This window comes from Eptesicus fuscus, chromosome 17 (genome assembly GCF_027574615.1).
Source record: "Eptesicus fuscus isolate TK198812 chromosome 17, DD_ASM_mEF_20220401, whole genome shotgun sequence".
Classification (NCBI taxonomy): Eukaryota; Metazoa; Chordata; class Mammalia; order Chiroptera; family Vespertilionidae; genus Eptesicus; species Eptesicus fuscus.
Genome location: NC_072489.1, coordinates 16,727,617 through 16,740,962, shown reverse-complemented (window position 1 = coordinate 16,740,962; position 13,346 = coordinate 16,727,617). Strand labels below are relative to the sequence as shown.

The 13,346-nt window shown below is 41.3% G+C and overlaps 1 protein-coding gene across 4 annotated transcripts in view; it reads right to left on the bottom strand.

Moving 5' to 3' along the window:
* Positions 1–13,346, bottom strand: part of CFAP70 (cilia and flagella associated protein 70) — a 103,441-nt gene that overhangs the window by 72,140 nt on the left and 17,955 nt on the right. For all 4 annotated transcript variants that reach the window (XM_054728738.1, XM_054728739.1, XM_054728740.1 and 1 more), the window contains exons 5-8: positions 11,463–11,642; positions 7,784–7,966; positions 5,845–5,939; positions 764–863 (exon numbers count right to left, since the gene is read on the bottom strand). In XM_054728738.1, coding sequence (XP_054584713.1) covers positions 764–863; positions 5,845–5,939; positions 7,784–7,966; positions 11,463–11,642 — 558 coding nt within the window. The remainder of the gene's footprint in view (positions 1–763; positions 864–5,844; positions 5,940–7,783; positions 7,967–11,462; positions 11,643–13,346) is intronic.

The following is a 13,346-nucleotide window of genomic DNA, read 5'->3' as shown; positions in this document are numbered from 1 at the left end:
AAGGGCTAAAGGGAATAGGATGTCTGGGAATAAAGGCTAAATATTCAGTGGACATTAGGGAGCTAGGGTGACCAGTCATCCTGATTTGCCATGGACAGGGGAGTTTCCTGGTACATGAGACTTTCAGCACTAAAGTCAGGAAACTATTAAACAAATAAGAATCAGTTGGTCACCCTAGGGAGTAGCCACATCAGTTCATATTTTCCATTGGTATTAGAATTAGAGGCAGCATTTCTTTTTTCTTTTTTTAAAATATATTTTATTGATTTTTTACAGAGAGGAAAGGAGAGGGATAGAGAGTTAGAAACATCCATGAGAGAGAAACATCGATTCAGCTGCCTCTTGCACACTCCCTACTGGGGTTGTGCTTGCAACCAAGGTACGTGCCCTTGACCAGAATCGAACCTGGGACCCTTCAGTCTGCAGGCCGACGCTCCATCCACTGAGCCAAACTGGTTAGGGCGGCAGCATTTCTTATATAAAAATTTTTTTCAATCCTCACCGGAAGCTATTTTTCTATTGATCTTTTTAGAGAGAGTGGAAGGGATGGGGAGAGACAGAGAGAAAGATTGATGTGAGAGACACACATCCATTGGCTGCCTCCTACATGCACCTTCCCTCCACCAGGCCTGGGATCGAGCCTTAACCGAGGTACCCACCCTTGGCCAGAATCAAACCTGGGACTCTTCAGTCTGTGGGCTGACACTCTATCCACTGAGCCAAACTGGCCAGGACTATAAAACTTTTAACTGAACAAATTTACCTTATCAAATTTGGCGGCTTTCCCTTTGGGTGCAGTAACTAGAGGAACTCTTGTGATCTCTACAGGCCACAGTCGGCAATCAGCAATTCGCTTCTGAAAACTGCATGTCAAGAATCAGACCATTAGTATTGTGTGCCAAATGGAGTTAGCATAATTTATGTTAAAGGAAAGTATTCTCTTCTTTTAAAAAGTAATGGAATACACATATATAAATGTTTATTAGGTAAGTGGATTTTTAAAATTTTCTCAAATCTATAAAATTCTGAAAATAATTCTGTACTGCTAGCAGAAGCAAATTATACATTTTTTAGAGCAATTTGGCAATATGAATCAAAAGCCTTAAATATTCATAATCTTTGATCCAGAAATTCCACTCCTAGTGATATTTTCTAAAGAAATAATTAGACAAATATGCAAAAATAGTAGAAAATATGTTAATCTCTACTGTGATAATGGAGTAGGACTTCCAGTATCAGGTGACTGGCACCTAAAGAGTTTAGAGGTTTCATTACTTTCCTCACAACAAACAAAAAAAGCTAATCAAACTGAAAATCAATTACTTTTCTTAGATCCATCTAAGAAACAAGGTCACAGAGCAAATTGCCACATTGAAATTTGGAGAGACAGTCAAGTACAGAGAATCACAGCTGAGATCAGAAGCCGCTGGAGTCCTGTTACAGGTAGAAAAAAATTTAAGGGTAATTTTGATACATTGCTGGAGGCTGAGTATGGATAAGCCAGAGAATTAAAAACTCCTTCGGGCCCGTTCCTAGGGGTTCCCCACACTTTTTTATTTTTTTTAAAATATATTTTATTGATTTTTTTACAGTGAGGAAGGGAGAGGGATAGAGAGTTAGAAACATCGATGAGAGAGAAACATCGATCAGCTGCCTCCTGCATACCCTCCACTGGGGATGTGCCCGCAACCAAGGTACATGCCCTTGACCTGGAATCGAACCCAGGACCTTTCAGTCTGCAGGCCGACGCTCTATCCACTGAGCCAAACTGGTCTCGATGGTTCCCCACACTTTTTTAGATTTTAAAACAAGGAGCTCAGCAGATTCTCACAGTGAAGATAAGATTAAAATCCTCTTAGGTAGAGAGAAGGAAAAAGTAACCATTTTGAAATATGCCGAGTGTTCTCCATAACACAGGCCTACTCTTTCAGGAAAACTACTTTACCAGGGCTTTATCTGACTCTGGGAAGGGCAAGTAGATACCTCCAGCCTCATCTAGGTTTCCTGCCTCACATAAGGACAGAAAGAAAAAAAAAAGGCTATTAAACGTTCTGAAGGTCAGAACCCAGGGACTCAAACCTATTAAGATACTGATATTTGATCATAGGATTATAGAACAATTCTCCTCCCCAATACCTTGCCACTATATCAACAGAATTTCACTATAATAACAGTGGATTATAACTGAGAGACTGCAAAACACAGACCCTATCTAAGAAAGAGTTCTTAGGCCAACCCACAGACAACAGGGGAAGAACAAAAGGAAAGGAAACTGAAGCCTTTAGCACCTACAACTAGAGCAAACATTAAGCACAGCCAGTTAACATAAAATCGCACGTTAAAAAACCTAATTACCAAAAAATATTACTCAGTACATAAAGTCCAGCTTTCAATAAAAAATTACAAGATCTAGAGTACTGTCATGAAATAATTTAAAAATGGGCAAAGGACCTACGTAGACACTTCTCCAAAGTAGACATACAAATGGCCAAGAGGCACATATGAAAAAATGCTCAAAGTCACTGATCATCAAAGGGATGTAAATTAAAATGACAATGAGGTATCACCTCACACCTGTCAAAATGGCTACCATCAACAAATCAACAAATGACAAGTACTGACTAGGATGAGGGGAAAAGGGAACCCTAGTACACTGCTGGTGGGAATGGGGACCGGTGCAGCCATTGTGGAAAACGGTATGGAGTTTCCTCAAAAAATTAAATATGGCCCTGGCTGGTTTGGCTCAGTGGATAGAGCGTCCGCCTGGGGACTGAAGGGTCCCAAGTTCAATTCTAGCCAAGGGCACATGCCTGGGTTGTGGGCTTGGTCCCCAGTTGGGGGCATGCAGGAGGCAGCCGATTAATGATTCTCATCATTGATGTTTCAATCTCTCTCTCCCTCTTCCTTCCTTTCTAAAATCAATAAAAAAATATTTTTTAAAAATTAAATATGGATCTGCCATTTGACCCAGTGACCCCACTTCTAGCAATATATATCCTAAGAAACCTGAAACACCAATCAGAAAGAATGTATGCACCCCTATGTTCATAGCAGCATAATCTATAATAGCTAAGATCTGGAAACAGCCCAAGTGCTCATCAGTAGATGAGTAGATTAAAAAAGCAGTGGTATATTTATACCGTGGAATACTATGCAGCAGTAAAAGAAGAAGAATCTCTTACCCTTTGAGACAGCATGGAGGGACCTGGAGAGTGTCATGCTAAGTGAAATAAGTCAGTCAGAGAAAGACAAGTATCACATGATCTCACTCATACGTGGAACCTAATGAACAAAATAAACTGATGAACGGAGTGGATCCAGAGACATGGAAGCATGGAACAGAGTGAGGTATCTGGGAGGTAAACAATCAAAGACCTTGCATGCATATATGCATAACCCATGGACACAGACAATAGGATGGTAAGGCCTGGAGTGGGGGGCAGGGGCGGGCTAGAGGCGGTCAATGGGGGCAAAAGGAGACATATGTAATGCTTTCAACAATAAAGATTTATAAAAACAAAAAGAGTGCTGTCATTAATAAATTATCATGTTCATGAACTTCAAAATAATTAAAAATTACATGGAATCCTAAAAGGCAAGAAAAATACAGTCTGAAGAGATAAAGCTAGCATAAGAATTATTCTCAGATATGACACAGATCTTGGAATTATGATACAGATAGGGAATTTAAAATAACTACGATTAACATGTTAAGTGTCTAATAGAAAAAGCAGGCAACATGCAAGAACAGATGGGTAATGTAAGCAGAGAGATTGGAAACTAAGAAAGAATCAAAAGAAAATGCTAGAAATAAAAAACACTGCAACAAATATAAAGAATTCATTTGATGGGCTAATCAATAGACTGGACATAACTGAGGAAAGAATTAGTGAGTTTGAATATATGTCAATAAAAACTTCCCAAACTGAAATGGAAAGGGAAACAACTGAAAAAAATCATAACAGAATATCCAAGAACTATGGGACAATTACAAAAGATGCAACAGGTATACCAGAAAGAGAGAAAGGAGCAAAAGATATATTTGAGGTCATAATGGCTAAGAATTTGACCAAAGTAATGACAGACACCAAACCATAGATCCAGGAAGCTGAGAGAACACCAAGCATAATAAATACTAAAAAATCTACACCTAGGTATATAATATTCAAACTGTAGAAAACCAAAGAGAGAGTAAAAATCTTGAAATAAGCCAGAGTTGGGGGTAGGGGGAGAGACACCTTTCCTATAGTGGAACAAAGTTAAGAACTACATTGGACTCCTCTTCAGAATCCATGCAAGTAAGAAGAGAGCAGAGTGAAATATTTAAAGTACTGAAAGAGACAAACTACCATCCTAGAATTCTGTATCCAGAGGAATTATCCTTCAAAAGTGAAGAAAGCCCGGCAGGCGTGGCTCAGTGGTTGAGCCTCAACCCAGGAACCAGGAGGTCGCTGGTTCGATTCCCGATCAGGGTTCATGCCTGGGTTACAAGCTCGATATCCACTAGGGGGCGTGCAGGAGGCAGCCCATCTGCGATTCTCTCTCATCATGGATGTTTCTCTCCCTCTCCCTCTCCCTTCCGCTCTCTGAAATCAATAAAAATATATGTTTAAAAAAAAAGTGAAGAAAAAATCAAGAATAAAGATTTTCTCAAACAAAAATGGAGGGAATTTGTGGCCAGTAGACCTGCCTTATAAGAAATGCTACAAGTATTCAGAGATAAGAAAAATGATAAGTCAGAAATTTGAATCTGTATAAAGAAAGGAAAAGAATCAAAGAATGAAATAAATTAAGGTGAAATTTTTTATTTATTTTTCAATAAATAAATTAAGGTGAAATTTTTTATTTATTTTCAATAAATAAATTTTTTATTTATTTTTCAAAGGGGTGATCAGGCTGGCAGGATATATTTTCCATTGATTTTTTTCAGAGAGAGTAGGAGGGAGTGAGAGGAAGGGATGGAGGAAGAAAAAGAGAGAGAGAAATAGAAAGAGAAACATAGATGTGAGAGACACATATATTGGCTGCCTCCTGCACGTGCCCCAACAGGGGCTGGGGATCAGACCTGCAACCCTTCGGTGCACAGGCCAATGCTCCAACCACTGAGCAATACCAGTCAGGTCTATTTATTTTTATTTTTATTTTTCTGTAATTCTAAAAATAATCTATTAATATAAAATAAAATAGTAGTTCATTCAGATTATAAATATATTGATAATCCTCTATTTCTCATCTTCCCCTGATTGCCAGGTCACTGTATCAGACTAATAGTTACCCATACAATATCAATAGTGTTTTTAGTATCTAAATCCTGATTTAATCTGGGGAACAATGTATCGAACAAAAACTTATTTCCTAGCCTCTCTTGCATTTAAGGTGACCAATGAGAAATAAACAGAGGTTGTCAGATTCCAGGAAGGTTCCATAAGAAGGGCTAAGACAGCCAGCATGTGTCCTTTTTTTATCCATAAGCACTACCCTCCTCTTCCAACATTCTGCCAGGAATGGGAATGTGTAGATTGGCACTCTAACAGCCATTCTGGACCATGAGACAACCCTATGGTGGGAAGCACATGTTAAGGAAGGTAGAGCAAAAAGACACATTGAGCCTAGATACCTCATAACACTGAGGAGCCATCATACATACCAACTCTGAAGTTCTTTTATCTGAAAAGGAAATAAGAACCTACCTTGGTTAATTCACCATCACTAGAAGCCTCTGTTATTAGCAGATGTGATGAAAGAGTCTCAGACCACCTTAACTCAAATGTAGATAAAGCTAACAAAAGCAACATTTCTTCCCACCTACAGTCTTTGCTGTTTAGATTCCCTTCCTCTTCCTACCTGACCACTGCAGGAGGATCAAGATAGCAACGACTTTCCAAGTCCCAAGTAATCCTTTTCTTTATGCACTCTGCTTGGATCCTCAATTCCCTGTCCTATAAAATAATAAGATAGAGACTTTTGTTCTCTCAGTGTGCCATGGTTTCATCTTGCTCAATTAGTGGGGCATTCTTTTAGTGAATTTGATCACAATTCTTTTATTACTACTACTATTATTACCATAAGTGCGCCTACAACTGTAGATACTACACGACCTTAAATTTTAGGGTGCTTTATTATTACTAAAGTACATAAGATAAATTACTTATATTATCCTTATATCAATCTGGTACTGATTCACATAACCTCAATCAGTGATTCTGAGCCCTGAACACGTTAGAATTATTTCGGAGTGTCTTTAAAAAAATAATCAACATCTTGACATTGGTATTATATTAAAAGTAAATTCTTATGTAATTGATCTGTGTTAAGGCTTGGCCATTGTTGTTTTAAAAGTTTTACAAGTGATTCTAATGAGCAATGAGGGTTGAGAATTAATGATTTAAACTAAAATCCTATATAATAAAGAGGTGATATGCAAATTGACCATCACTCCAACACACAGGATGGCTGCCCCCATGTGGATACAAGATGGCCACCCCCATGTGGTCAAAGATGGCTGTCCCCATGTGGACACAATATGGCCACCACAAGATGGCCAGCAGGGGAGGGCAGTTGTGGGTGATCAGGCCAGTAGGGTAGGGCAATTGGGAGGGACCAGGCCTGCAGGGGAGGGCAGTTCAGGGGGACCCAGGCCTGCAGGGAAGGGCAGTTGGGGAGGACATGCCCTGCAGGGGAGGGCAGTTGGGGGTGACCAGGCCTGCAGGGGAGACAGTTAGGAGTGACCAGGCCAGCAGGGGAGGGCAGCTAGGGGCAATCGGGCCAGCAGGGGAGCAGTTAGGTGTCAATCAGGCTGGCAGGGGAGTGGTGAGGGGGTGATCAGGCTGGCAGGCAGAAGTGGTTAGGGGAAATCAGGCAGGCAGGCAGGTAAGCGGTTGGGAGCCAGCAGTCCTGGATTGTGAGAGGGATCCCAGATTGGAGAAGGTGCAGGCTGGTCTGAGGGACACACACACACCCTGTGCATGAATTTCATGCACCGGGCCTCTAGTATAACATAAAATCTAAATATCTAAAATAAAATATCTGCTCTAAATGAAAATATAAATCTAAGAACAATATGAATTTCCAAACATCACAATAGTGAGAAAAGACACTGCGCAATGTTTTTCAAATATTTTAGCCTTATCTCTATTATTTAAAATATTTAGTGTCAGATATTGAAAGTAATTCAACCATCCTCATCTTACAAATTATATCACTGAAAATATAAGAAACTGTAAAAAGATGGCTTCTAGGTGATGATCTGGGAAGGAATTAGGAGGAAGGAGGGAGACTTTAACAGCATATTTCTTAATTTTTTATTTTGACCTGTGACTGTATTATTACATATATATATATATATATATACACACACACACACACACACACACACACACACACACACAAAATAAAGGGTAAATTTGAATTAATTCAATTATTTTGTTTGCTGGACTTAGGATGTCAGGATACTTTGAAATCAGAATTAGATAACTATTATTTTTGTTGTTGCTAATCCTCACCTGAGAATATTTTTCCATTGATTTTTAGAGTGAGTGGAAGGGAGGGAGTGAGACAGAGAGAGAGAGAAACATCGATATGAGAGAGACACATCAATTGGTTGTCTCCCAGGGGCTGGAGATAGAGACTGCAATCGAGGTATGTGCCCTTGACTGGAATTGAACCCGTGACCCTTTAGTTCCATTTTAACAGGTGATAATGCAAATAAATTATAGTGATTCACAAAATATTTTATCTTATGTCACACTGAATTTATCCCAGAAAATCTGAATAACTCTTTCACCTCAGGGTGGTTGAGTTCTCCATCTTCTTCCTCATAGGGCCCACCAATGATGAATGCATCAGGAATGTTATTAGCTCCTGGAGCCAGAATGTTGGCAATAGGCCATTTTTTGGGCCGGGGAGTAGGTTCTCTTTCCCCTCCAAGCTTCAGAGTTCCATTCTTGAAGAAAATAGGATAGTCTTTCTGCAGAAATAAATACCATACATCAGGAGATTTTGTAAAAGACTTTGAAATGGACAAAATGGATTAAAGAAATGTCATATTATTGTTTTTGTTAATCCTCACCCAAGCATATTTTTTTCCATTGATTTTTAGAGAAAGTGGAAGGGATGGGGAGAGACACAGAAACATCAAGGTGAGGCAGACACATCAATTGGTTAACTCCCTCATAAGCCCCGATCAGTGCCAGGGATTGAATCTGCAACCCAGGTACCTGCCCTTGACCAGAAATCAAACCCAAGCCCATCTGGTATGCAGGTTGATGCTCTAACCACTTAGCCACACTAGTCAGGGCTTGAAGAGTCTTTTCAATGCAATGCTGGGTATTATCTAACAGACCCTTCTGTGATTATCTGATTCTGTAGAAGGGCCTGTGCCCTTCATTGTCTTTGTGCTATTTTATAATTTTGTAATTTATTAAAAATTTATGATAACCCAAAATATTCTTATCCATAGATAAGCAAATGTAGTCTGTCCAGTGGAGATGTAACTGATTATTGCCCTGTGGCTGGTAACAAGGTTTGAATTATTAACAGATTCATTCCACCCAGCCAGTGTTGTTCAGAGGTTGAACATGGATCCAGGAACCAAGAGGTTCGATTCTCCATCAGGGCACATGCCCAGGTTGCAGGCTTAATCCCCAGGAGGGGGTGTGCAGGAGGCAGCTGATCAATGATGTTTCTCTCTCAGCAATGTTTCTAACTCTCTATCCCTCTTCCTTCCTCTCTCTTTAAAACTCAATAAAGGAAAAAACTTCATTTCAATAGTCCTGATTGCTTAAATAAATCCACAAAACATATGCATAAGGTAAACTGTGTAGAAATACATCCAAAAGTTGTCAATTTAAAGATATTTTACATATTTTCCATCATAAAGTATTTATTGATATAAATTACATATAATCTATACTATATTACATATAATATATAAACTATAAACATAAACATCTTACATAATAAAAAGGTAATATGCAAACTGCATCACTCCGCTACGCCCACGATTGGGCCGGCTGGAGGTGCGGGGGGCAGGACTCAGGGTGGCCGATTGGCTGGCGGTAGGAGCGGGAGTCCCCGACCCCCGCTCCTACCGCCAGCCTAAACTGCCAGCGCTGCTTAGGCCTGCACTGCGGAAGGACCCATGGGGCCCGCAGAAGACACTGGTGGCGGAACTCGGGGTGGCCAATTGCGTGGCTGCCAGCACCAGTTTTCCGCCAGCAGCAGTTTTCCTCTGGCCTGCACCGATCAGAGCGTCTCCGATCGGAGTTCCTCTCGGGGTGGCCGATCGTGCTGGCTGGAGGCACTCTGATCAGTGGGTGGCCAGAGGAAAACTGTTGCTGGCGGAAAACTGGTGCCGGCAGCCAGGTGAAGGAAAAGTCTATTGCACGAAACTTCGTGCAACGGGCTTCTAGTCTATTTATAAAACAGAAGTAAACTTTATTTTTTAAGCCTAAAATAAATCTCAGCCATTAGCAGAGCTTGCTTTGAATGAAATCTTAGCAGGTGAAGAAGAGATGCCCATATGAGAGTTTAAATATCTATATAATAAAGAGGTAATATGCAAATTGTCCATTACAGTGTCACAGTAATGACCAATTTGCACATTGACAGACCAGCAGGTGTGTGTGCAGCAGGGGGACTTGTGTGAGGCTCGCTTCCCTGCTCCAGGCAACGGAGTCCTCTTTTTCTCCCGGGTGCACAACAAACACCCCGCCCGACAAACACCCCCGTGAAACCGTGCCCTGTCCGAGAGCACTCTGCCCGGGATGCCACCAATTCCCCCCCTGAGGTGGGGGGAGCTGAGGGGCGACACCTGAAAGACAGAAGGATGGTTCTTGGGGCGTGGTCGGCAGATGCCAACCGGGGGGTGCATGCATCAGCGGTGACCCCGGGGAAGGGTTGCGCATGCAAATCGAGAGGGTGTGGACCCAACACCATGAAGGAAGGGCCTGGGCACAACAACATAGAGTGCACAGGCAACCTTCACACCACAGGGAAGCCACGGCAGCTTTCTCCAGCTGTCCATTCATTCATCTGACCGGTCCAACCCAGACGGGGGCTCACATCCTGGGCGGAATGCCCCTCTCCCGCCCAAGGACAAGCCAGGCCCAACCGTGCCTGTGCAAGCACGCCTGTCGCCTGCGAATTCTGGAGGGGAGTGGACGGCAAGCCGCTCCAGGCATGGGAGCGGGCACACTGGGGGGTGGGAAAGGCCTCTGTGTCTCCCCACTTCAGCACTCAACAGGAGAAAAGACTCACGCGCGCATGAATGCTCATGCGTGCATGTAATAGCAGTGGTCCCTGAGATGGATGCCGGCCCAGGCCAGCTGGACCCTCCCCCAATTCAGAGGGGGGAGGCACGGGCCACAGTAGGCAAGACACAGCTGCTTCATCACTCAGCCCCTCAAAGCCAGTGCAAGAGGGGCCCGAGTGCCCAAACAGAGGCAGCTACAGGTCCCAGAGAGGAAAGCATAGAATTTTTAATTAGCCTGTAAAAAGAGTAGAAGAATAAAGGAAGAGGGGGGAGGTGGGGAAGAAAGGAAGGAGGGAGGGAAGAACATTATAAAGGAGTCAGTAGAGAGCAGAGTTAAAGAAGGAAAGAGGATGTATGAGTGAACTGTAGGAGCTATAATGAAAATCAAGTATAGTTGTGTACTGGGGACAGATTTTAAAAGTAGGAGTCAGAAAAAAGATAAATGACAGTGAATAATTAGGCAGGTAGATAGATAGATATTAAAACAGTGGAAGTAAGTAGAGAAGAGTGTATGGGAAAGGTAGGATGAGAGAGAAAGAAGGAGGGAAGAAAAGTTTTAAAGGGGAGTCGGTAGAGCTTAAAAGGAGAATGGGAAGAAGGAAGAAATGGGGCAGGGAGCAAAGCAGGTCCGAGGGAGGAAGTGAAGAAAAAAATTAAGGTGGGAAGGAAGAAAAAGGGGAGGGAGGGGGGATAAAGATAAAGGAAAGAAGGAATGTGGGGGAGGGAGGGTAGGAGAAAGATGGGAAGAAGGATGATGGAACAGAAGTAGGAAATAAGGAGGAAAGAAAAGTTTATAAATGATGAGTCAGTAGGAAAAAGTGTTACATAAAGGAGAGAGAAAAATTGTGTGAGAGGGAGAAGCCAATAAGGAAGTCAAATACAATTGTGTGTGAAAGGGATAAGATTTTTTTTTAAAGTTAATAGGGGTGACCAGGCCAGCAGGGGAGGGCAGTTAGGGGGATCAGGCTGGCAGGGGAGAGCAGTTAGGGGGATCAGGCCAGCAGGCAAAGTGGTTAGGGCAGGCAGGCAGGTGAACGGTTAGGAACCAGAGGTCCCGGATTGTGAGAGGGATGTCCAACTGTCAGGTGGATATCACCCAAGGGCTCCCGCATTGGAAAGGGTACAGGTCGGGCTGAGGGACACCCCACCCCGTGCACGAATTTCGTGCACCGGGCCTCTAGTATATAAATATGTAGCTATAGGGCTTTACCTCTCCAGTTAATGGAACTTGCAGACCAACCATGTAGTTCTGCACAGGCCCTGTTGGCACGAAGGATTCAGGCACAGAGTAGGCAGCCTCCAATGTGACCTTTAGTAGATTTCCTCCTGAGATCTGGGCTGCCGTCAATAATGGCTCTGCCACAGATACTTTAACTTCAAGACTGCACTGCTGGAGATGAGAATAAAAATGGCGGTAGAGTCAGTGGATGCTGCACGGGCATGCTCCCAGGAACAAACTGGAATTAAAACTAAAATACAGAAAGACTACACTGCTGTCAAAAATAAAATTATGCAACATTTTGAAAATGCCAGAGACCTCCTTATCTCACTTGAATATTTTTTCCTTATCTCCTTTGAATATTATATCACTGTTCAAGGTAAAAATGGTCGTTTATTTCATTCAGAGGATTCAAATAACTTTCTCTAGTTATTTGGACAGAGATAGAGCCAAGGAAAGAACCTAAGCTATAGTGCTTCCCTTCTACCATGCTCAGGTCAAGTATGTATATAAATACATATAGAAGAGGAATTGGAAGGTTCTATACTGAAATGTTAATAGTGGTTGCACATGAGTGAGTGAGACTGGAGTACTTTTTTTGCTAGTCTATATTTTATGTTTATTCTGTAATTCAAATGTAGTGCTTTTAAAAATAACTTTGTGTTATGAAATATTTGAAAATCATATTCTTTAATATATTGTTATTTTTCAAATATAAAGAGGTATTTGTTTTTTGGCAGCATGAGTAAGCAAAAAGAATGACTTTTTTAGAGGGGCTACCAAGAATTTGATGTTAATAATGTACCCAAGTAGGGCAGTCAAGACAACTAGTGTTTTTTTTAAAAAAAAAAAAAAAAACAACAACAACAAAAAACAGAGAAGAGACAAGAATTTGTTTTCATTTCATTTCTTAGAAGTCAATATTAATAAGAACAATTAATATTGTTATTAAAGAATTTAGTATCCGTGCTAATGGGAAATTCCCAAGTTATTTCTCCAATAGAATTTCTGATTTGGTAAATGTAGTGCTTTTTAATAAGAACTATTTTTTCAAATATATATGTATATATCCATATGTAGGTATAGACATATATGAATATATGGTATTTTTATATAGTACACAATAAAAAGTAGGTTTAAAATGTGTACTTATATGTTAGGCACTTTATTATAGCACTAGAAATATAAAGATGAAGAAGACATGGCCTCATTCATCATGGAATTCATGCTATAATTCCATGATTTATGATAAAGACCTGTACAAAATGCCCAATGAGGAAGGAATAATTAATTATTGGGGTGGGGAGGAGTAAGAGATGCTAACATATGAATTAACTTTTACAAGATGAACAGGAATTCAGAATCTCGATAAGCACAGGAAGAAAAGAGAAAATAACTCTGAACAAAAAGAAGAGTTTTGTGTAAAGTGATATTGAAACAGCATATTGTACTCAGTTCAGGTGTAAGTAAGTAGTTCAGGATTTTAAAATATAAAGCACAAGGAGGAGAGTGCTGAGAGATGAGATTAAACAAGTGGCAGGCTCATATCATAAAGCCTGCTAAGGAATCTGGACCTTAACGTGAAAGCAGTGGGTGAATCTATGAACCGCACAGAGCTAAGCTAGGGAAGAGATGTGATCATATTCACTTTTAAGTCACTCTGCAAGGAGTGGGAAGGATGAACATTAAGGGCAGTTACAAGGCTACTTATAATGTTTCAGGTAAGCAATTATCCTATACTAGAGGCCCAGTGCATGAAATTCGTGCACTGGGTGGGTGGGGTGTCCCCCAGCCTGGCCTGTACTCTCTCACAGTGCAGGAGCCCCACGATCGATTGCCCCAAAGAGGTAGGCCCCGCCCACCCACCCGGGGCTC